The following is a 23,814-nucleotide window of genomic DNA, read 5'->3' as shown; positions in this document are numbered from 1 at the left end:
TTTAGGTGAATTTGGAAATTGAATCGAATCAAGTTGAATTAAATAAAAATATTTTGAATTTGTTGAGTTGAGAGTCTTACTTTATTATATTTAACTTTATTTGAAATTCTTTTCTAACCGAGTATAGAGAAATAGAATTTGAATCAAATAAATTTATTCGAGTTAAATTAAAAAAAATTAATCAGACATATTGAGATTTTTTTGACAATATACCTAAATTCCAAGTTAAAGAACATATGTACGTATGTACGATAAACTTGATTTGATAATTTAGTATTTATATATGTATTTAAGATTTTAAATCAAATTTAATTCTTTGAATCTATATATATATAAAATTTTGGAAATTTTATTTTATAAATATTTTGAATTTTAGAAGATTATTTTGAATTTTTTTACAGAAGCCATTTGCATATTTTCAAAACTATTAGAGTCTCAAAAGATACGTACATCAAATTGAATTATTTACTTAAATTAATTTTAAATTAAAAAAATTAACTTTTTTTTTCAAATCGAAACGATGTTTTCTAATCCTATCTATAGGTGACCATTTTAATCTTTGTATCTTCGAGAATAAATTTCCCAAGAGAAATGTAAAGTTATTTTGCACTTTCCCTTTGTCTTTCCACATTTGCATCAGAGATCCTACGACGAACCAAATTACAAATTTTCATAATATGCAAAAGATTTCTCAATGTCAACCATTTTCATAAATGCAAAGTATTGACATATGGTTTCAAACCTCACATTTGGACCCACTGGGTCAATATCTTCATACCCATGCAGCTGTATCACTTTTAAGTTAAAGTGTCAATTTGAACTACCAGCAAATTTGATCATTTTGGCTTGCCATTCGATAATTAGTAATGGAATTCAAACTATTTTAATGACACAAAGAAGGCTTTTCTAAAGAAGAGATGCACTAAGATGACAGGTAGGTGTCACCATCCACGAGTGAGTAAGGCCTCATCAAACTCAAAACTGGGCAAACACGAGACAACTGAGTTTTTAAAGTGCCCCAGAAGACTAGAAATCCAAAAAATAAACTGGATCCTTGTAGGACCATGTAGAATATTTCGGAAGCTCTAGAACTATCCATCTATGTATAGCATTTAATAAAGTTAAGTGGGAAGGCTCTAAATGCGCTGTTGATTGTAATCGTTTGTAATTGTTAAATCAAATAGAATTTGCTTATATAAAGAGAGGCACCCCTCTCTCATTTGGTCCTACCTATCCCGATAGGACCTTATACAAAAGGGGGCTGTCAAGAGGTTCCATAGGCAGCACTTTTGTATATGGTCATAATATAACACGTCATCTCGTCTCCACTGCATTGAAGAGTACCTATGCACCATGGCCTGGTTCATTAGTAAGGAAGATAGAGTTGAGGTGGGGGCCTACCATGTGATAATCAAGTATAACACATCCAAGCTAGCTTTTGAGTAATAACACTACCACATTCTCCCAACTCTCTTGCATTCTCTTCCTTGTTTACTTGTCTAAGCAAAGTTTGTCAAGCCTCTCATGAGCAAGGATCTAAAGCTAACTTAAGCTCATTGTCGTGGGAATCGAATTTAAGACCACACATGATCAATGTTAAAATCTCGAGCCTTGACATAAAGCTTTAGTCTTTTAATTACCTTTTAGACCTTTAAAATTTATAAAGTTGTAACGAATAAAATAATAGAATTTGTGTTTTGCCCTCAAAACACTTCAATTTGGGGCCACAACCTACCATGTAAGGAAAGCGCATTGGTAAATATCTAATGAGACTTATGTTAAAAGATGAATGCCAATACCACCTTGAATTGGGAGGGAGAAGACCAAAAGACTTGGCGCAATAGCAAGGGATGACGACAGCATGGTGCTGCTGGGTGGCGGGCCGAGATTTTAACTCCGTCGGTCAATATGCACTGCAGCCTTAAGCTCATAAAAAATGCTAGATTTTGAGCTTAAAACTAGCCCAGCATGAGACTTAGGAATTTAATAATTTGGGGTTGGGGGTAACCCGTTACCTGAGACTTAAGAATTTAGTAATTGAAATGGTAATTTATTGAATGATATTCTTAATGAGATTATCTTTATTGAGTCATCTCTTAATAAGATTACTGAGATATAGCCTGAACTTAGATTTCTCATCCAATATCCATGGAAACAACACAACTGAATACTATAGCCTAGTTTTTTTCCTTTTTTTAAGTAAAAATTTGAATGGATATTAACATGTTTAGAATAAAATATATAACTAAATCAGATACTATCCGAAAAGAAAAAAAAAACTTATTTAAAATCAGATATATAACATTTGAGCAGCTTCAACTTTTATGAAATCTGAAACTTTTGCCAGTAAGCTAGTAATTGATATCCTCAGCTATTAATTTAACCCAAAGAAAAACACCTTAAATTGCATTACATTTACATCCATATTTTGAGACCTCAAACAGGTTTCCAAGACTAGGAGAAAACCAACAGTTTATTACAATCCAATCATATAGGATAATCAATGCCAAAGTTTTTTCATTAATAAACAAATAATTGAACAGGGAAACAAAATGTCACTGAATTGTGAACGGAATAATGATTTTTTTTCCTTTTTTTCATTTGGCTTTGAATTTGATCAATACAAGGAGTTGTAGGTAAAGCATGTAGCAACAATAGAGGCAACGCATATGAGAAATGAAGGAAGAAGAGTGATATTCAAAAGCCGACTCTCACCTAAGTATCCTGCCAACGTTATCGTGGCGTCGGCAATCACTCGAGCGATCGTCCCGGCTTCTGTTGATAATAGTCCGCCATTGTAAGTTCCGCGAGATAGCCTTGATGACATTACTCGAGAAAGCAGTGACAAGTTGACACCTGATGAACAATAACAAAAATGAATTCTATAGGTCCATAGTATAAAACCGGAAAAAGAAATGGAGGGTTGGGTTCTGTAATTCTTTGTAAAACCAAATTAAAATATGTCTACCTTCAAGCACTTCGGCCGAAACAAACATTATGAGCCCGGAACAAACATATTGGGGTATAGTGTATGGTATTATCATATGGAAGCTAAGCAATATGCCTATGCAAACCATAATTTCAGATGCCAATAAAATTTGCCTGCGAGGAACAGATAGAAACAGATGCATTAGACAAACAATTCCAGAGCTCATGGTTGACAAAGATTCGAATAGGAGGTACCTGTCTTCAAACATATTGCTAATGTAGCTGCCAACAACAATATTTACGGGAAGGACTGTTAAGCCAAGACATGCAAGAAAGATAGAAACTGTGCTTGTAGACCAGCTGAAGTAGTAAGTCGTGATGACACTAGATTCTGAGAGTAAAATTTCCATTGCGTATTTGAGCATGAAATATATCAACAACTGAACCTGATGATATTATAAGATTCCAGGTCAGAGAATGTTCAAGTATTAAAGGATCTAGTCTTAAAATTTCTAAACAAATCGATACACAAGTAACACAACAGCCTTTGCTTGTATACCTTTACTGAGGGTGTAAGTAGTCTATAAGCTGACACGATTGATGTAGCAGGCTTACGAGATTCCTCAGGAGCTTCTTCACTTCCGTCACCTTCTGGATCTTCATCATCTTCTTGTTTCTCTTCTGAAGTAATCAGCAACGGTTGTTTACCTTCCTCGAGTGCACCGTTTTCTACTGTTTCTGTATTTACGAACATGCAAATAAATCATTTTAACGGATTGCTTAACATGTCAAGCACAAAAAGATGATTGATAGAAGAACACATACCAGAACTAGATGCAGGAGGTTCTTCTATATCACGGGACGGTTCTTTAAATGAGATCCACAACCAAACCAGATATACAAGCCAAGCTACAGCCATAACCCATCCCGGCAAAGTGTTTGCATTAAATGTCAACTTGTAAATTTTGAAATTTGTTTGAAGTATGCCGGCAAGAGCAGGACCACAAGCCATCCCCAAAGCGCTGGCACTAACAAAACCAGCCGATGCCTGCATCCGGATTTTTAATGGTACGCAATCGCTGATATAACGACGGTTAACAGCTCTAGCCGAACCCAATCTACAATGACAAGATTAAATTCATCAAGCTAAAAGGAAAAAAAGGAAAAAAATAAATATATGAGACGAACACATACCCACAACAAAGCCGACCAAGTATTAGAACTGTTAATGAGCTCATATCATAAGCCAATGCGTACATGGTATTCCCCACGAAAAGGACAATACTGCTAAATACAAGAGGTCTGAAGTATGACCGATTAGACCATGCACTAAAATACACAGAAGAAAACACTTGTGCAACAGCCATTGCCCCGATAACAATACCACAAACCGTTGCAGCAGCTCCAAGGCTCATTGAGTAGTCATCTGCTGTGGGGACGATAATATATGTATTGACCATATAGAGGAATGTGTTTGCTAAGTTCAATAGGAGTGACATAAAATGGTATCTCTCGTCATCAATGCGTTCATCGGTAGGAGCAGGTAGCTCTTCTTGCATAATGAGGGCATGTTGTGCCAGAAAGTTAAGGAAGTTTGTCGAGTGACTTAACCTATCCACAGCTGCATTTATCGAATCAACCACTGGATCCTGGATATGTCCCGAGTAAGTAAAATAGCATAGCCATAGTTCTATTACCAATTAATACAACTAAATATAGGAAAAACCTGGAGAGGAAGGGCTGGAGGATCGTAAATTGATAAGTAGCTTCCTTGACGATCCTGAAGTTCATGAAGATTACGAGATATTGCTCCAACAACAGCCCCTAAACCCTGCAAATTATACAACAGCCCCACTATTAAATGTTCACAATCTCATCCAAAAACCAAGCAAGAGCTGGACGGGAAAACCCTATCAACTAGAAATACAAATGCCTAAAACAAAAGGCAAAGCCTGTCAGAATTTGACACGTTACCACATGCTTGAACACTTGTTGTAGCTGAGAATAAGGATGATTAGCACGAGTTTTGACATAGTAATCGGTGAATCTATAGCGAAAGCGTTTGTCAAATTTTTTCAATATCTTTCGCAAACCAATAGCGTTCATTTCAACAAAACAGAGAAGCTTCAACAGATCTTGTCCGACTGCTCTATAAGCCTCTCTAAGTTCTGTTATTTGGGATATTTCCGGCATCTCCTCGAGTGCATCATGTTGTTCTCTAAGATTTGTTAACCTGCTTGCAAGTTGGCCTTGTTGCTCCAATATAAAAAGGACAGTCTTCTCAATCTAAAAAAAAAGGGAAAGTATGAGAAATACATCGTATTGAAACTCAGGAAAATCTTTTTTCATGCTCTTTTATCGTAATGAGCATGCAAGAAGCTACACTATACCTGATTATCCAACATTCTCGAGAAATCCTTGAGAACATGTCGGCGATCTTGTGTCCCAACTTCCATTTGTTGAGCATACTGTTTGACTCGCTTCTTCATTAATTTGTAGTTTAGGTAAAATCTGCAAAGAATTAAAACTCAACCACAATATAAAATATAATCTCCCTGCTAATAACATGATAAAAAAGCATAGTTTTAACATAGACGAAAACTAAGAACACGTAATACGTAGGAAGCAGTTTAGCAACAACATACACAAGAATAAGAAAAGACCAAACATACCCTTGCCATTCTTGAATTTGTCTTTCCTTCAACTTCTTCCCAAAGGCAACCATCTTTTAACTACACATTAATGAAGTAAAATCAGAATATACCGTAGTATCGTAAGAACTGATAGTGCATGTGGATCCAACGAAGTCGCCAAGAGAGCATACTCGAACTAAATTATAAATTTTCCACCAAATGCCCCCATACATGTAAACATAAGCTAAATACAAAGATGCTGCCACAATTTTATTTGTCCAAAAACAGGTGAAAAACCAGAACAGTATATGTACCATGGACCATAGCTTTTCCAGACAATTCCAAAATCATGTGCAACATAAATACGCCATTGCCTCATTAGAGAAAAAAAGATTGGGACCAATAGCTTAAGCAACAGAATCACGAAACTATCATTTTAATATGAATTAATTTTCTTAAACTTAATGTCTGACTTCTAATATTAGTAATTGATAAATAGAAGGAGCTCGATACCCTTTTAAGTAAAGTCTCGAGTTTAAGTCGGCTCTCGTAGAGTTTGCTTCCTAAATGAAATCCGACCCGACCCGATTCTGGATCTAGTCAGCTAAAGTTGATAAACAGAAGTAACTATATATCATCTAATCAAACTATCACCGTGTCAAAAGCAAATATGGCAAGCCATCCTAATTGACTTAGTCAGCTAAATTACGTGTTGTGATTGTGGTTATTACTCATTAGTGACTAAAAAACGAAAAGCTGAGTGCATCATGTAAATGTAACTTTATCATCACTGAGTTCAAACAGTGAGTTTTCAAAAATTTTAACAGCTGGCAAATCATTCACTGGAAAAGTTACAAAAACTGGCAAATATTACAGAGACTTTTGAATGATGCTCTGTTTGGTTACCGAGAAAATTCGAGAAAAAAACTGAAACTCAGAAAAGTTGAGAACTTTAAAGTAATAAAATGATGGCTAACAGATCGAAATAGAAGAAAAAAAATGGGTATGGATTGTTTTCTCAGCAACTAAAAACAGATCCAACAGCAAAACAAATAAATAAATAATACAAGGAAATGAACTTACCTGATGAAACAAGTACAAGTTACTCTCGTCTTATATAGTTCGAAATGAATTTAGATGACCATCAACGAACAAAAATTATTAAATAAAATACGAAGAAGAAGAAGAAGAAGAAGAAGAAGAACCAATGAAAAGCAAGAGAAGTACAAAAAAAAGGAACTTTTTTTATTTATGGAACTCTTTGAATTGGAATCTGAGTTTGGGTAATTGAAGGAAAATAGATTTGTAGAGAAAGATATGCTTTTTAAAAGAAAAAAATGGGTTTTTCAGTGATTTACTTTTCCTTTGAGATAATTGACGAAAGGTGGAACGAAAAATTGGAAATTCTCAGCCAGCAATTATTATTTATCCAATTATTAGGAGAGCGAGAGAGAGAGAGAGAGAGAGAGAGAGAGACATGGGAAGTTGTGTTCTAGTTTTATTTGCATTCCTATTACCGCTTGATTTTTAAAGGGTAAATTACCCTCAAGGTTACAAAATTATTAGTATATTTATGTTTTGGTCATTCTAACTTAAAAAAGTTACAAAATGATCATTAAACTATTTGAATTTTTTTATTTAAGTCACTAGACTATTAAAATTGTTGTTGTATAGCCTTTGTTGTTTGCAATGCCTTTACTATTCGAAAGCTCTTCTTCCCCTTTTCTTCTACAATTTTTTTTTGAATGAAACATTTTTTAACATCATAAATTTGCAAACCAAAATCCAAACAACTTTATTATTTGATCTTCGACACTAACCATCGGATCGACTTAGATTTAAGGTATGTTCTACTCCTCGATGGGTATCAATCTACTGCAATGATCGTTGAACCGTCACTTAGATCTCACTAGTCTAGTTCTTTTAGAAAAGAAAAAAAGCTTAACAGCTCAATAACTCAAATGAATTTTTTTTGTATAGCTCAATGACTTAAATGAAAACTTTCAATAGTTTAATGACAATTTTGTTACTTTTTGAAGTTAAATAGTCAAAATATAAACTTTTTAATAGTTTAGAGACGTTGGGTGTAATTTACCCATTTTAAAAGAGTCTAATTTTAGATTAACATTTAGTTTTTATAATTTAATTTATATTTTATGATATTATTAGTTGGTTGAAATTTTTAATGATTATCGAGTAGATTGAGTTTTAGTTCAATTCTCATAATTGTTATTGCAATAATTAGCAAAACATACATTCAAAGGCACTTAAGCATGTTTTTCTTCCGATTTAAGGGCTAAAAGTTAAGGGTAGATGTATGCATCATATAAAAATTGATGATTTGAAAATTTTTTAGTCTTCTTCAATCACACAACTAGGGTTGAATGAAAACTCGAGTTAATTATGTTTAAGCAATAATAAATTGGTTAAAATATGTTATAGGTCATGTACTCTTTATAAACTTAGAAATTAGTCTATATATTTTTATTTTCAAGAATTTAGTCCCTCTATTTTATAGATTTCAAAATTCACGTCTAATTGTTAAAACTGATAAATTTTTTTGTTAAACATTTTAGCCTGACATTTTTAAATAAAAAAATGCTTACTCGATAGCAATATAAGTAAAAAAATAACATTGTAATAAACTTGAATTTAACAATATAATTTTAACAGTGTTAATAGTTGAACCTATATTTTGAAATCAGAAAAGTTGAGGGACTAAATTCCTAGAAATAAAAGTACAATGACAATATTCCAAATTTACAAAGAGCACAAGGACTTATGACACATTTTAACCTAATAAATTTACATGTTATCCAAGTAAATAAGTTTTTTTTAGGGGAAAAATCAATGTCGCTACTTTGTAATAGAGAATTAAATTATATTGAATTACAATGGAATAATTGAATTTCAAATATTAACATAATAGAAGGACTAAAACCAAAATTATGCCTTTTAAAATGAATTTACATCGGTCTAATTATGCTCTCACTCCTAATATTCCTTAGAATTTTGGAATTTAATCTCTTCACTTTTTTTATTTTTTAAATATACCTCTTAAAAGTCCCCTTAATTAGCAAATAGCAGCAATGTCGTACAGAAGCGGATTGACCCTACTAACTCCTTTAATTTTAATTCTACTAATTTAGTCCCTATTAATATATTAATTGACTTCTATTAATTTTAAATGTGTTATTAATAAAAATTAAAATTTTAAACTAAATCTTTGAATATCAATATTTTAGATATTCAAATTTATTTTAACTTATAAACCAAACAAGTAGAGAAATTAAATTATTGAAATTAAAACTAGAGTGACTAAATTTAAAAAGTCCAAAAATATAAGATACCAGAAACGTAATTGTATCAGAGATTGAACACCCAAATGACTTTGCTTAGGGTACACAATAGAATGAAAGTGACGCAAATGATTTTCTAATTACATCTTTTAATTTAATATCTTAATTAATACAATAAATATTTTGTTTAGAAGTTAATCAATGCGTTATGTGTTATGTCATATTAAAAGGAACTGATATTAAGAAACAAATTTATTTTAACGATACAATCGTTAAATTGATCGATTTAATAGTACTTATTATAAATGTAAATTTTTAAACAAACTTGAGATATCTATCATATCAATATAAAATAGTACATATGTCAATTTTTATTGAACAGTTACGTCAAATTGACTTACAATACATAATTTATATAAAAAATATGACGGCTGAATTATTAAAATATTAATAATATAAATATATTTCACCTCAAATATATATTTTGTGCTCTAGATTTTTTGTTTACGTCCATTTCCTCTCTTTTTTTTATGGCTTAAATAAAAAGTATAATTTTAAAATAAATAATTATTAAAGCACACATCAAAGAGTAGAATAAAATTATAAATACAAAATAGAATTTCTTATTTTTATTTTTATTTTTATTTTTATTTTATAATATCTTAGTGGGCTATAATCATACATGATTTGAGCCATACATTTAGGAGCACATGCTTTATCTATTTCCTTTGACTCTTTGAGCACCTTATAATATAAAGTTGACTTCTTATTAAAGACTTAAAAGAAGAAAAATACTATATTCAATAAATTTTATTTTATTTTAGTGCTGTTAAAATTATTTTATTAAATCTAAGTTTATTACAACGGAATCTTTTAATTATATTATTTTGGGTTATTTACGATGAACTCCATCTGGTGTGGGATAATAATTGGGCTAATATTATGGTTGAAATAGATTGTGCACAAGCTATGAAAGTCATTTTACACAGGTCTTATGGACAATTGTACATAGACATAATTTCGAGAATTCAGGAGCTTTATAGAAGGCACTCGAGGATAATCATTAAGAAGATTTCAATTGATGTCAATGTAACCGCACACTTGTTGGTTGGGAAGATGAAAGCGTTTCCTTATGCTCTGATAGTTTTCCAGGAACCTCTGGAAGTGATTGCTGATCAATTACGATTTGATAGTAGGTTTATGCATGATGATATTGAAATAATACTATAATTATTTTGAGACTTTATTTACCAAAAAAAAATGTCACACAAACCAATTTAATTGTGCTACCAATTGAACTTGATTCTCAAATATGATAGTACACAGACTAAATTTCAAATTTAAGAAGAATAAGGGATTTATAACATATTTAAGAAAAATAGCTTAAAAATATTTATAACAAAAGAAATACTGAAAACTACTAGCATTAACATTAGCTATTGACACGATCCCATATTATAGATAAAAAAATTTCATGATTGGCTTAGTGGTTAAAGGTTGTTCATCCTATAACCTACTTGGATTCGAATCTTGGGATAAGCCTTTATTCGGACAACTCCCTTTGAACATAATATATGCGTGTGTGATATGAATATGTTCTTACCATTAATATGTGTATACTAACCCTTTAATTCTACATCATAAAACGTTGAAATTCTATAATAACAAGTAACTATATTCTATTATTTATACATGTTGTGAATTTATACTCACTTTTTATAATTTTATTTTTGCTTATGGAGTAACTTTTTACAATTTTTTTATTTCTTCTATAATTCTGAACTTTAGAATTTTTTTGGAACTTATTATTATTTTTAGAAGTTTTTATTTACTTGTTATTGTCATATCATTACTTTTAACATAAATCTAGTAATGAGTGGATTAAGATTTACAAACCTATAAAAATGAAGTGATTAAATTCACTAAGGATTGGATTAAGATATACAAAGCTATAAAAATACATTGACTAAATTTACTAAAGAAAAAGTAATGAATAATTACAAAGAATATTACAAATTTTGAAAAGAAAAAAGGGGCAACATGTGAAAGTGGGGCTGTCTTGTTTGGATTTGGAAAGAAATTAGTGCAACTTTACATGGGTTGATTGAAACTTGAAGTGACACAAGTGGTGTTCATTTAGTGCCCACTTGATCTTTTTGGCACTTTGTGTCCCATTTTTTTCTTTTAATAACATCCTATATGTCTCCTATATTAGTTTTTTTATAAAAATATAAAAATGTGTCATAAGAAAAAGAAATCATATGTTTATATTTCATTGTTTTTAAAAAATTAAAGATTTTAATAAAAATTAAATTTAAATGGAGAGAAGTGGGGGCAAAGATGGATGCATTTAGCATCTATAGAGGTGATAATAATTTTTAAAATTATTTATCTATGCTGGAACGGAATAAGTGGTAGAATAAAATGTGCTAATTTTACAATAATGGTGGATTTAACAACAATTGTCTCATCTCACATCCTCGCTATTTCTAGTTTTGACATTGTTGACAAAAGCTAAGGTCTTAGATTTTATAATGCCGAGTTTGAGATCCACTATCTATAATTATAATATGTAAGTTTCCTTTTGACCATTTACATATATCTTATGCGAGTTTTGTCCGATTCTTTATTATGCATTATCTTAATTGATAGTTATATCGGCAAAACTTTTTAAAATAAATCATAATGTAATTAAAAATTCATTTTTATTTATATTAATAAAATTTAGATTCTCGAATTCCTTACGGCTCAAACTGATTGATTGTGTCCAAATAAAACAAGAAACATAGACAAGCATGGAGTTGGAAACCAAAAGAAAAGTGAAATATGGGCGCACATGATTAGCAAATGCAATCTTTCAAACCAACAATATATTTTAAAGCTGAAAGTTATGGGTTTTCTATTTACCCACTTTCTCTTTTTTGACATAAATCTACTATAATATTCTGAGGCATAGACCTACTTGTTATTAATAGATCGGTAAGAGTACTATTTCGATGGATAACTCTTCTATAGAGTTTATTAATATTAGCATTCATTAGTTTTCTCCGATCGGTCTCAACTCGGAAAGAAGAATCGTTAATGTACATAAAACCATCCATTCTAGTTCTATATTTGTTCGAATAAAATGATTAGCCAATTTCATGTGTCTCAACTCGTGAGGCCTTCTTCTTCTAATCGATAAGAATTCACAAATCTAGATCAATGTATTTTTAGATTTCTTAAAACGAAAATTGAAATGATACTGTATCATAATTTCATCATCATATATTAATAAAATTCAAGTTCAAGAATCAAATTGAAAAAAAAGTTGTCAAATTTTAAGATTGAAATGGACAAAAAAATTTAGAGACCAATATGGTAAAGTTGTCAATTTTAAGGACTAAATGTTATTTTAGCTCTTTTGATATTGGTATGTATCCGTTTTTATTTTTAATAAAATATTATATTATTTGTACATGTAAATATAACTCAATAAGACACGTAAAAATATATTTATATAATAATTAAAAAATTGTTCAAAATATCTAAATTATTTACAAAGCATAAACTATTTGATAATTGATACCTAAACGGTATTTAATGACACACCGTGAATCTCGGCCAAGTTGTTTTGTGTTGCGTAGCTCGGCCAAGATTGTTGACCAAGTTACGAAGGTTGTCGCCGTTTGGCAGTTCTAGGCTTTAACCGCCTTAACCTATGAAGTTAAATTCAACAAACCAAATGACTTGATGTAGGCCTCTCTCCATGCACATCTAAAGGGAACAAGTTAAATCATGGTTGACCTCCTGTACCTGTAATTACACAACTTGCTATCTTATTATGGAGTCCATATGCGGGTTTGATGTGATTTTGAGTATTATCCAAGTGGGATTAATATGATTTAAAGTATAACCCACACGTTTAACATACATGAGACAAGTGTTGAAAGATGGAACCTGGGTATGATGATCATACAATGTCAAGTGAAACAATTCCTTTGAGCAAAGGATCCCTTTTATTACAAATAGGACGAGTTCCACGTTCTGTTTTCTGGACAAGGTGGTTAAGTGAGCTGGTCACATATAATAACAGGTATACACAAACATATTGTGTGCGTATATATACGTGTATATATAAGCTATAGAACATATTGGGTGTATATAGCTATAGAACTTCCTTTCCATCTATGCATCCACCCTTTACATTGTAATTAGAGTAAACTATCTAAACAATAATCAAACAAAATTCTTTTAAGTAGAATGCCTTCAACTTCTAGCTTTGCAATGGCACCCAACAGATCTAAATAGAAACACAGAAAAAAAAATAATAAGAAGAAGAAGAAGAAGAAGAAAACAGTTCTTTGGGATTTTGCAGATAAATGAACACTATAATCTTTGTTTATGGTGCAACTGCTGTGAGAATATATGATAATCTCTTTTAGTCCCGACTATGAAATAGGCCCCATTGCTTTTTTTGGGGCTACTAGAACACAGCTGGTCTAGTCCCTAAGAAGCCGACCCTGGCAAAATGTAAAGGAGTAATATTCCAGGAAAATTACACTCATTCAAGTTTACATTATATTTTCTGGGGTTCAAAATAATGGATTTCACATACAGTTACGACGCCGGTGCATACTCTTGGATTGCTGTTACCAGTTTGTTTCGGTCATCCTCTGTTTTTGTTCTAATTAAGAAGGTACGGGCCACTACTTCTTGGTTATCGCCACCTTCATCCTACAAAATACAAGACATGCCACTCAAATACTCGAAATAAGGTCTACTCAAATACTCGAAACAAGGTCAAATTCTGCAAGGAAGGTTAAACCATATTACTGAGGTATGAAATATTGCAACAAGGGAATTCTTTTGTGCGCTTGTTTTGATCCCAGGATATAGCAATGCATTTAGTAACAACTTTCCCACCTGCAACCAATAGTTTGTTATAGTCTTATAGAATTGAACTTGTCTTTTTGTAACTGATAAATGTGTATAAAGGAACATACCTCATTTCGAACAACGATTGTTGGCTTGGAATCTTTCGAACCCTTGCTGATACCCTCTTTGCATTTTATGGAAAGTTGCCCAGTGCCTTTATCTTTCCATGAATCTTTATCTTCAGGATCAGTTGACTGGCATGACACAAGAGGGAAGGTCAGAACCAAAAACACCATGTCACAAGTCAAGAGTAGACAGAAAAATCACTACTGAGCACAAGCTTGTTCAGAAGATACACCTTGACATAAAGCTTGCATTTGACTTCGTGAACAACAACAATACCCTTCTCTTCCGACTTCTTCACTGATGGACTGCTTGGCCGTGGCAACTCATTTTCTGACAATCCAACGTGACACTTATTAATATGCACATATTGAGACAGTAACGAAATTAAAAGTTGAGGTGGAGACACAAAGGGTTAACCTATTGAGTTAAAACTAATAAAACGAAGTAACCTAGAAAAGAAAAAATTACATGACAAGGCTTAATTTAATGAAGGAATGCACTTAAGCAATATCCAGTAAATAAGGACAAGAAGATTAAGTTTGATTGTCCCACCATCATCTGCATCATCTGCTGCATTGTTGTCCACAGAAACTGAGCTCTGAGTTCCTGAAATAACAAAATAGGATGTAAAATACGTAGTTGTCTTAAAATCTTCAAGCTACTAATGTTGAGTTTTAATCCTAGTATAATCCTTGTAGCAAAAAGCAATGAAACACCTACCAAACAAGAAAGGGCTCTGACTATTAGAGAATGCTCCAGTGCTCCAAGGAGATGCAAAGCTTGAAGTCATGTTAGATGAAGTAAAGCTATTTGTTGTACTGGAGGAAGTAAAATTTGCGGTTGAAAGGCCAAATGAAAAGCTTGAGTTTGAACCAGCTGCCATTGAGCTTGTTGTCAGACCAACTGGAGTGAAGCTTGTAGTTGAACTAGCCGAGGTAAAGCTAGTAGTTGTACCCAATGGAGGAAATTTTTTAGTCATATCAGCTGGAGTCGAGCGTGTAGTTGTAGTGTTCAGAGAAAACATCCCAGCTGTGGTGCCTGGAGAAAAGCTCATGGTTGTAGTGCCTGGAGAAAAACTCAGAGTTGTAGAGCCTGGAATAAGGCTTGTAGTTGTGCTGGTTGGAGTGAATCCAATTTTCCCTTGAAAAAACTTATTCTCAGTATTCTTGGTTTCAGGAACATTTTTGCTTTCATTTTTATGGGATTCGGCAGCAGACAAACTGTCACCATTAGCCGCATTCGCTTTGAGCCAATTGACAACATCACTGAACTTGTCCTGCAAACAAGGAAATGGAGTACCTCTCAAGTTAGCAAACAAAAGCAATAATGCCTTAAATATATGAGGTCTATTCTTGCATACTAATTTAAACATTAGTGGAAGTCACAGATGCTCAGATGAGGGTTATCTGTGATATAAGCCAAAGAGAACTTCAAAATAGATGCACAGTCTACCTAAAGTTGTCAACAAAACTGCTAGTGGAAAGATATAAATCTTTCCGATTTTTTTCCTCTAAAGGTGCATGGCATGAGCAAGTAACACCCAATTGCAAACACAACTAAATACTGATATATAAAATGATAAGTGCGTAATTTCTAAATTATTTGTGATATTTCTCGCCTTGAATTATGCTACTTATGTTCTTAATTATATTTATATGTTGTTTGTTTGATTAGGGAATAACTACAGAAAAAAGAGCTTAAAGTTCATTTTTGACAAGTTTTTGAGGTTTGGACTTTTAACCCAGTGCAGTTTCAGTATTTTGGCCTTCAGCTAACTTCAGCTACAAATCTCCGTTTTGGGCCCATAACATAGTGATTCGGAGGGAATTGAAAGATCTATCTGAAGTGATTTCACGGCTAAAGCCCAAAAACGTCAGAAAGATGTCCAAAAATGGCCAGAAAGTTTGACGCGAAAATTGTCAAGAAACCTAAAAAGTTTCTGTTCAATTTAATTAAGGGCACTTTTTGATTTTCTCCATTAAGTTATTTTTGCCTTATAAATAGACATCATTAGGTTAAGACTTGGGGAGACTTAGACCTTGGTGATCTTAGTTTTATTTTGTTTTCTTTAAACCAAAAAAACTTGTCAAAAATAAACTTCAAGCTCCTTTTTCTCCAATTATTTCCTGAATCAATAATAAACAAAATATAAATATAAATAATATAATTAAGAACATAAATACAATAATTAGAGGCAAGAAATATCACAAATAATTTAGAAATTACGCGCTTATCATAAAACAAGCACAGCAGCTAGCTTTAGTTTTATTCATATAAAGAAATAATGTGAAGAAACAAAAGTAACAAGAAGAGACAAAACAAAATCCTTTTAAAGTCAGAGCTCAAAGAATCTAACAGTACAGCCATAGAATTAGCAATCAAATGTATTCACTTAAGACTGTAAAAACATGACCATATTTCTCAAGTGGATGACAAACCATCAGAAATTACCATAATATGTGAGGCATGACTTAGGTAATCACTAACACCATCTTGCCAAAGCTCATCAGGGTGATTCTTCAGTTGTGATTGCACCCAACTGCTAACATAAAATGTTGTTATGGACAATAAATAAAATCTTTAAGTTCACTAAGGTCCAGAGACAAAGAAGCAAGAAGCTTGGCTATACTAGGGACTGACAAGAACATTAAATACATCAAACATGTTTTATAAGTAGCAAAAGATCAAATCATTTAGTCTTAAACAAGCATATATAGCATAAGCAAGTTGTAGAAACATCACAGACAGGACCTTGCAAATTGGATGTTGAGAGCTTTCACATGCCGCCGAGACAACTCAGCTCGCTGTGGGTCTAATGCTGGTGTTGCATTCGGCTGCTGTTGAGATGGTTCTGCCCTTTGAGGATCAAAAGGATATCCTGCCATTATTCTTTTGTTGCGGAACTGCAGACCACGATTGATGAATTCAACAACATGATTGATACATCGAAACATCAAACGATAAAAATTGACTATTAGGTAGTTATACAAAATAGTCATAATTACCCCTCCCCCTTCCTTTCAACAATGCAAGCACACTCTAATCTTTTGAAATTAGTTTGCTCTAGTCATTAACAAGTTTGTTCTCTCGGTTTTTCAAAACATTAACAATGATAGCCATGATCAAACACTTTTATCTTCCATCAATTCCAAGTCCATTCTTCAAAACCCAATAAACCCACATCAGATATTCAAAAAAGAAAACCTTCGATCTTCCTAAGACACTTGTCAGCTAACAGAAACTAAAAAAACACGCAAAAGATTCGAATTTTAACAGTCTTTTCCATTAATTCAAAGCTCATTAACTTCCTTATTTACAAGTCAATTAAACCCACAAAAACTTACTAACAAATCACTAAAGAAATGTCCTCTTTCTTTACTTTAGCATTTAGAAACAAAAAATAAATAAATTAGGTTTATGCTATCAATTTGAGGGAATGAAACTATGAAGCAACACCATTTAAAAAAAATTAACTAAAAATATGTAAAATTTCAGAAAACTCACAGCAGAATCATTGGCATCGGCAGCCGAGCTCGATAAGGCAAATCTTTTCGTACCGTTCATGGTGAGATTGAGCGGTTCAATTGAGGTTTAAGGGAAAAAAAGGGATTTTTAGGGTTCAAAACGGAAATTAATTTTTTTGGGGGGATGGCTTTTGTTTCAGGCTAAAAGGAAGTGGAGAGGGACTTTCAATAATTTTTTTGGGTTTAATTATGGAAAACTTCTGAAATTGAGAAAGGGTTGATTATAACCGTCCGATCAAGTGGGGAAAATAGACTTTTAATTGACACCGTTAGATTGGTTTTCCAAAGCTGTCGTCCGCCACGTGTTTGTTTTACTTCCATGATTGGGCCCACCATCATACGCTTAGGCCTGAATTATGTCAGAATATGCATGTGGTCCACTTTCGTACATAAATTTAATGCAAAAAGAACGTCGTCGTTTCTCTTGGAGAACAACTGCCGCTAAATAAGGGCCCGGCCGGGTCGAATTTAGGTACTATCTATGCATAATACTAATATCATACATAATTGTTTAAATCTAATTCGACTCGCCTGTTTTTATTTTTAAAAATATAATTTTTTTTAAATTTTAAACATAAACAATAAGTTTTTAATATTTATATTATAATATAGTTAATTTAATTTAATTTAATATTATATAAATTAGATAATATATAAAAGAAAATTTATTAAATTATAAACTTGAAAAGAGTTGGGCTTGGACTTTAAATTATATTTTAAGTGGGTCTAGTTTTTTGTCGAAGCCCATTTTCTAAGTTTAATATCTGTTTGTTCAAACTTTCTTAAATTTTGAACTGACTTTTAAACTTAAACAGATAGCTCGACTCTTAAATCGACTTGGACGGGCTTAATATATTTTCACTGGTTTAATGCACCTCATTTTGTGTACTTTTAAGTGATTTAATGTGATTGTCTTTCATTATCTAAGATACGCAATCAAAATACTTCATCTCATTCTATAGTAGAGAATGCAATTTATTTATTGTTGAGACAGAGTAATAAAGCATTAAAGGCCTTTTAAATGTGAATGTGGTGTGTTTAACTTTTATTTTATCTATAGTACCTAATTTTATTATCACAGCATGTTTGGTTGGGGGAATAGGGATGCATTCCCCCTATTCCCTGGGCCCACCACTAAACCGACGTTTGGTTGGGTGTAATCGTATTACGCCCCTATTCCCTTCCCTCTCTATTACTGATACTGGCCGTAATAGCCACTTTGAGTTTGAAGCGGGTAATAGGGAATCCCCATCAATTCCCAATTTTATTTTCCATTTTCTGCCCTCATCCTCTCCCAACGTTTCCCAATTTTTTCTCTTCCAGATTTCTACTTCTTCTTCTGGTACGGTACGCTTCTTTTCTTCTCACATTTCTTTTCTTTTCTCCATTTTCTTTTCTCCAGATTTCTGCTTCTTCTTCTAAATTTTTTCCCTATTTTTCTTTTCTTTTCTTTTCTGTAAAATCGATTTTGATTTTGATTTTGTTTTGCTTTTCTCTTCTCTGCCAAGAGCTGAGCCAAAACAAAATAAAGCACCTTTTGCATGAGTTAAAACAAAGAATAAATACCCCATTTTTCCTCCCCTGTCCTGTCCATTAATTAGAAATTTGGGGGGTCTTTTTATTAGAACTTAGAAATATAAGATCTTGGGGTATAGTTGGAATCAGGATCATGGATTTGGAATTCTTGCAATCTATGGATATTCAGATTCTTGTTGGTGTAGTTGTAGCTGCTTTAGCCATTGTTGTTGGTGCTGTTTATCTGTTTGCCTTTTCGTCCTGAATTTCTCTTTCAAAAACTTCTTTTAAATGGTTTTTTTAATTAATAAAAAAAAACTATTCTGTTATTCTATTTTGCTTACTCTACTTTGCATGCCTGTTTCTCTTTCTTGGGTTATAAGTTCAATTTTGAATGCAGGGTTCTAATAGGATTTGGGGTTGGTGAAACTGGGTTTTTTTATCCGATCATATGTATATTTGATTGATATTTAATCCTCTTGTCCTGAATTGGGGAATCTTGCAACTTATTTTTTAATTTGAGTTTAAATTTCATTATTATTATCAGTTTTGCAGTTTAAGGGTCTTTAATTGTGTTTTTTTATTTGGTGATTTTGTTATATTCTTTTAACTATGGATTTGAAAATTGGTGAGGAAGATAATGATATCAAGGCACCAAAGAAACAATATGGATTAGAAGGAGGTGGAAATTCAAAGATGAAGGGCAATGGAAGCATTAGTGGCAAAGACGTGATCTTTAGAGTTGATCAAATTGATTTAAAAAGCTTAGACATGCAGCTGGAGAAGCACCTGAGCCGAGTTTGGTCTAGGAACATTGAGAAACAAAGGCCAGCTGAGGAATGGGAGATTGATTTGGCTAAGTTGGATTTAAGGAATGTTATAGCTCATGGCACCTATGGGACTGTTTATCGTGCCACTTATGATAATCAAAATGTTGCAGGTAAATTTTTAGATTCCATATAAATATATATATATATACTTGTATTATCTATGTTAGTTCTTAAGCTTTGTAACTTGTTTGCTTGATGCAGCTTTAAAAATTATGCTTTGAGTTACAGTTAAAAATTATGACTCTCTTCTATGGCTTGGCTGCTAGGAACCTGAGCCAGATGAGGAAGTAGAAAATGAAGCAGATGAAAGGTTTAGCTTCTTTTACCTTTTTTGTATTGTATTTACATCTCCATTTCATTGCCCTTATTTTTATATTTAATCGCCCTTATCTTGAATATTGTCTTTTTATATATATATTTGATGGTTTGAAATTATTTATATCAAATGATGTTAAGAAGTTTTTAATTACTTGGAAATTTGATGGGCATGATCTGCTTGAATAATTTTTCTTGAAGTACCCATGTCCAGCACTTGTGTCCGACATGTGGATATGGAGTTATTACCTCTAAAGATCCTCCGACTACATGGGAAACCTTAGAAAGGCTTAACCAAATCGGATACATACCTGTATCCAACACTCACACCCAAGTCCGAGTAACATAGGTATGAAACATGACAGTTGGATTAAGCGGATATATATATTCGTGTATGTGCTACATCAGCACCATACTGACTTTATAGCTCAATTCACATGTTTTCTGTTGCCTTAGACCTTGTCATGCTGCTTCTAGCAACAAAGTGCAACTTTATTATCTATGTTTAGATAATTATACATAGAATGTATAAGTTTAGATTATTATACATAGAATGTCCTAATAAAGATATCAAGAATTTCACACTACACTTTATGCACAAATATGAGTGTTGGTTATCTAATTGAGCATTGAAATGCATAGCTATTTATGGTCACTTGCACTTGTTTTCCCCTCCATTTGAGGTTTGCATTTTCTTTGAGACCATAATGTAATTAGAAGCAATAAAAAAAAATCACTGTCTTTTACTGCAACTTCTGTAATCCTTTGGTTGAAACTCATGAACTATTCAGAGATGTGAAACTGTCAAGTTGTATACGGTTAGAATTTGATGCATGTCTGTGTGTGTATGTATTGTTTGATTGTATAATTTGGAAAGAGTGAAAATGTAGCTATGCCATGTTCTATATTCTTCTTATTTCAGGGGCTATAGATTTAAGCAATTAATTGAACTTAATTTTAAAGCACAAGTTACAAACATAACTGGTAGGCATGTCGTGCAATCTTGGTAGCCAAAGCCTGGTGGGTTGTGTCTCAATTGATTTGTCTTTATTGAGAAAACAAATGAAAATTTATTTCATGAGAATATTAATATATGATTTGAGAGATGTACTGCTAGGTTTGATATATTAATCTGAAACTACAAATTTCGGGATAAGAAAATCCATAAATTTGAATGTGTTCTGTTTTGATGTTGTCAATATTTCTATCAGAAGCAAATGTTCTGTCATCCAGCTTTAATTCTAGTTTATTCTTGTGCTTTTCCTTTGCTACATAGAACTTAAGTAGGTTACAATAATTTTTAATAGGTACATTGTGAAGTAATAGCCACAAATTTAACTTGCTGGGACCTTTCCTATTTGATTTCTTATGAGCTACTAACTCATTCAACTTCTTTCTACATTAGGCTGTTGTTGAGTTCATGGCTGATCTCGTTGCCAAGAGGGATACCAAGGCAACACCACCAAAGAAGGAGAAAGGTTTTTGGTTCAGGATTTGCTCGATTTGTTAGCCGTTCCGGACCGCAAATACGGACGACAAGATGTGTGTGTGTGTGTTTTTTTATGCCAGTCCCATTACTTTGTAAATTATTTGTGAGATTGGTGAGCTTTTCTGCAAAGTTCAAAATCTTGATTGCTTGCAAGTGTTTTCAAATTCAAGAGAAGTGAAAAACCTACAATTGTAAATCTTTTGGCATCTATTCTATAGCTTCCAAATTCTACTTTTAGTATAAATTTTGCTTCTAAATGCATCTGTTCTATGTATTGCTGTTGTACAAAAGAACTGACTGAGACATGAAAAAACATGTGAACAGTTGGAATAGAATTTAGCCACCAAGAACAAATATACATAAAAAAGGGAATTAAAAAGAATTTATATTTAATAATAATTATTTTAAATTATATAAGTTAAATTATTTATATGTTAATTTATCTTGTAGGACTCAATTTATGCCCTGGCACAAAATTAAATGACCCATGTACAACAGGCCTAAAACGGCCCAAATTCTAAAAAACCTAGACGGCCCATTGGAGCCCAAAAATCAAGCAAGCACCAGGGAACCCTAGGGTTCCCTCCTCTCTCGCGCCGTTCCCCCCTTTTTCGGGCCACCCGAGGTGCTTCGTCCCGAGGTCTGCCTCCCCTTTGCACCAAAATGGCAAGGTCACCTCCGTTGACCTTGCCTAACCCTGCAAACAAAGCAAAAAGGAGAACAACAGCAGCAACAGTAGCAATATTAGACAGAAATGATAAAAATAAAATAGGGAATAGAATAGATTTTTTTGAATTATCTGTTTATTTGGCTATAAAAGCCACCAAAATCTGTATTCAAAAGGGGACCGAATAAAAAAAACGAGATCAAAAAAAGAAAGATTGAAAAGGTTGATTCCAGTTCATTTTCTGTTCTTGTGTCCCTTCTTTAGTTGTTCTTTGTTTTATTGTTTATATTTTATTTTATTTTCATTATCTGTTATATTGTTCCTTTTAAACACAAAAAAAACAACAAAAAGGGGTACATGTTCGCTTCGAAGGCCGGCGTCGGTGTCCATCTTCGCCGTCGTCGGAGTCGAACGCGCGGGGAGGGACTTCTTTTCCTTTTTTCCCCTCTTGAATGCGTGGTGGAGAAGGCCAAGCCTTTAGGGAAGCCGAAAGGAGAGGGTTGAAAAGCCCACTTCGCGCATCTCCGATCACCGGCCGTGGAGGCGGCGCGATGGACGCCTGGAACCCCAAAAGGTCGGGTGCTTGAGAGAAAAAGGGAGGACTTTTTCAATTCTTTTTCTTTCGGTGGCTGAAATGAATTTTTGAAAAAAATTGGGTTTAAATAACCCCATAGAACGACGCCGTTTGGGCTTAGGGTTCAGAGACCAAAAACGGAGTCGTTTTGGTCTCTGACCCGCGCGGTGACCCGACCCGAGGGGAAGATCCGCGTGTTTTTGCCTCTTGGATTATTTGCGCAATTGGCCCCCTTGATTTTATAGTGTTTTCAATGCAGTTTTTCGCATATTTTCAATTTTGGCCTAAATTTTTCTGTTGTTTTGATTTGGTCCTTAGACCGTGCGCTTGGATTCCGCTGGAACGGTACCATTTGAGTGACGTGGAATATTGCACGTTTGGTCCTCATCCTTTTGTAGCGTGTTTTAATTACCCTTTTTTTATTTTATGATTTGGGCTTTAACTTTATCCCTAATTTCGATTTAATCCCCTCCGTTTTTTATTTTATTTTTCTTTATTTATTAATTTCTGTTTTGTTTATATTTTCATTTACCTTATGTATGTGTGTATACATAACTTTAATATGTGCTTTTTTATTATATATTATTGTTAAAACTATTGTACATATTTATTATTATTATTTTACAGTCTCAAGTATATATGTGTGAACAAGTTTTTATGATATATGTATATACATATTTTTTTAAATTTGTATAAGTATGCACATTATTATATCTTAGTTTGTTTTATATATTTATGTACATACACGTGTTTTCATAATGTACATACTTATATTTTTTACATTTTAACATTTTATAATCTATGTGCATATACATGTAGATACTTATATTTTATAACATATATACTTTTCATATTTTTATAATTTTATGTATATACATACATATATAGTCCCTTTTTATGTACACACTTTTCGTTTTATAATTTTCACCTATTTTCCTTTTATGTCTGTTTATGTATTTATTTATATGCTCATTTTTATGCTTTAGTTTATTTATTTATTTGTTATGGTATGTGCATGATTGATTTATCTTATTATTCGTTTTTGTTCATTTTTTAT

At 32.6% G+C, this 23,814-nt stretch overlaps 3 protein-coding genes across 13 annotated transcripts; 1 reads left to right on the top strand and 2 right to left on the bottom strand.

The window, feature by feature from the left end:
* Positions 1–2,492: 2,492 nt before the first annotated feature.
* On the bottom strand, positions 2,493–7,061 carry LOC107929278 (SPX domain-containing membrane protein At4g22990). Its single transcript, XM_016860651.2, has 11 exons — positions 6,645–7,061; positions 5,601–5,660; positions 5,319–5,439; positions 4,903–5,214; positions 4,655–4,759; positions 4,123–4,577; positions 3,754–4,046; positions 3,488–3,666; positions 3,184–3,374; positions 2,969–3,102; positions 2,493–2,856 (listed from the first exon to the last, which is right to left on the bottom strand). Exons 2-11 carry the CDS (start codon positions 5,651–5,653, stop codon positions 2,618–2,620), a joined length of 2,082 nt encoding a protein of 693 aa, XP_016716140.1. The 5' UTR covers positions 5,654–5,660; positions 6,645–7,061; the 3' UTR covers positions 2,493–2,617.
* Positions 7,062–12,339: 5,278 nt separating this feature from the next.
* LOC107929303 (serine-rich adhesin for platelets) lies at positions 12,340–17,546 on the bottom strand. Of its 5 annotated transcripts, none has more exons than XR_005911532.1 (11): positions 17,348–17,532; positions 16,595–16,746; positions 16,295–16,382; positions 14,564–15,119; positions 14,396–14,449; positions 14,076–14,173; positions 13,846–13,971; positions 13,676–13,765; positions 13,458–13,576; positions 12,774–13,142; positions 12,340–12,655 (listed from the first exon to the last, which is right to left on the bottom strand). XR_005911532.1 is itself a non-coding variant. In XM_016860687.2 (9 exons), the coding sequence occupies exons 1-9, from the start codon at positions 17,405–17,407 to the stop codon at positions 13,460–13,462; spliced, it is 1,341 nt and encodes a 446-aa protein (XP_016716176.1). In that variant the 5' UTR covers positions 17,408–17,546; the 3' UTR covers positions 13,219–13,459. The 5 variants fall into 5 exon arrangements, 1 of the variants encoding a protein (XP_016716176.1); XR_005911534.1 differs by having other exon boundaries at positions 12,774–12,893; XR_005911533.1 differs by having other exon boundaries at positions 12,800–12,893.
* Positions 17,547–18,456: 910 nt separating this feature from the next.
* On the top strand, positions 18,457–21,753 carry LOC107929298 (uncharacterized). Of its 7 annotated transcripts, none has more exons than XM_016860683.2 (5): positions 18,457–18,709; positions 19,520–19,822; positions 19,979–20,022; positions 20,229–20,376; positions 21,433–21,753. In XM_016860683.2, the coding sequence occupies exons 1-3, from the start codon at positions 18,472–18,474 to the stop codon at positions 19,984–19,986; spliced, it is 549 nt and encodes a 182-aa protein (XP_016716172.1). In that variant the 5' UTR covers positions 18,457–18,471; the 3' UTR covers positions 19,987–20,022; positions 20,229–20,376; positions 21,433–21,753. The 7 variants fall into 7 exon arrangements, 6 of the variants coding, with proteins under 6 accessions (XP_016716172.1, XP_040946438.1, XP_016716170.1 ...); XM_041090504.1 differs by having other exon boundaries at positions 19,941–20,022; XM_016860681.2 differs by having other exon boundaries at positions 19,914–20,022.
* The last annotated feature ends 2,061 nt before the right edge of the window (positions 21,754–23,814 follow it).

This window comes from Gossypium hirsutum, chromosome D03 (genome assembly GCF_007990345.1).
Source record: "Gossypium hirsutum isolate 1008001.06 chromosome D03, Gossypium_hirsutum_v2.1, whole genome shotgun sequence".
Lineage (NCBI taxonomy): Eukaryota > Viridiplantae > Streptophyta > Magnoliopsida > Malvales > Malvaceae > Gossypium > Gossypium hirsutum.
Note: the sequence above shows the minus strand (reverse complement) of the source record. Positions and strands in the feature narration are given on the sequence as shown.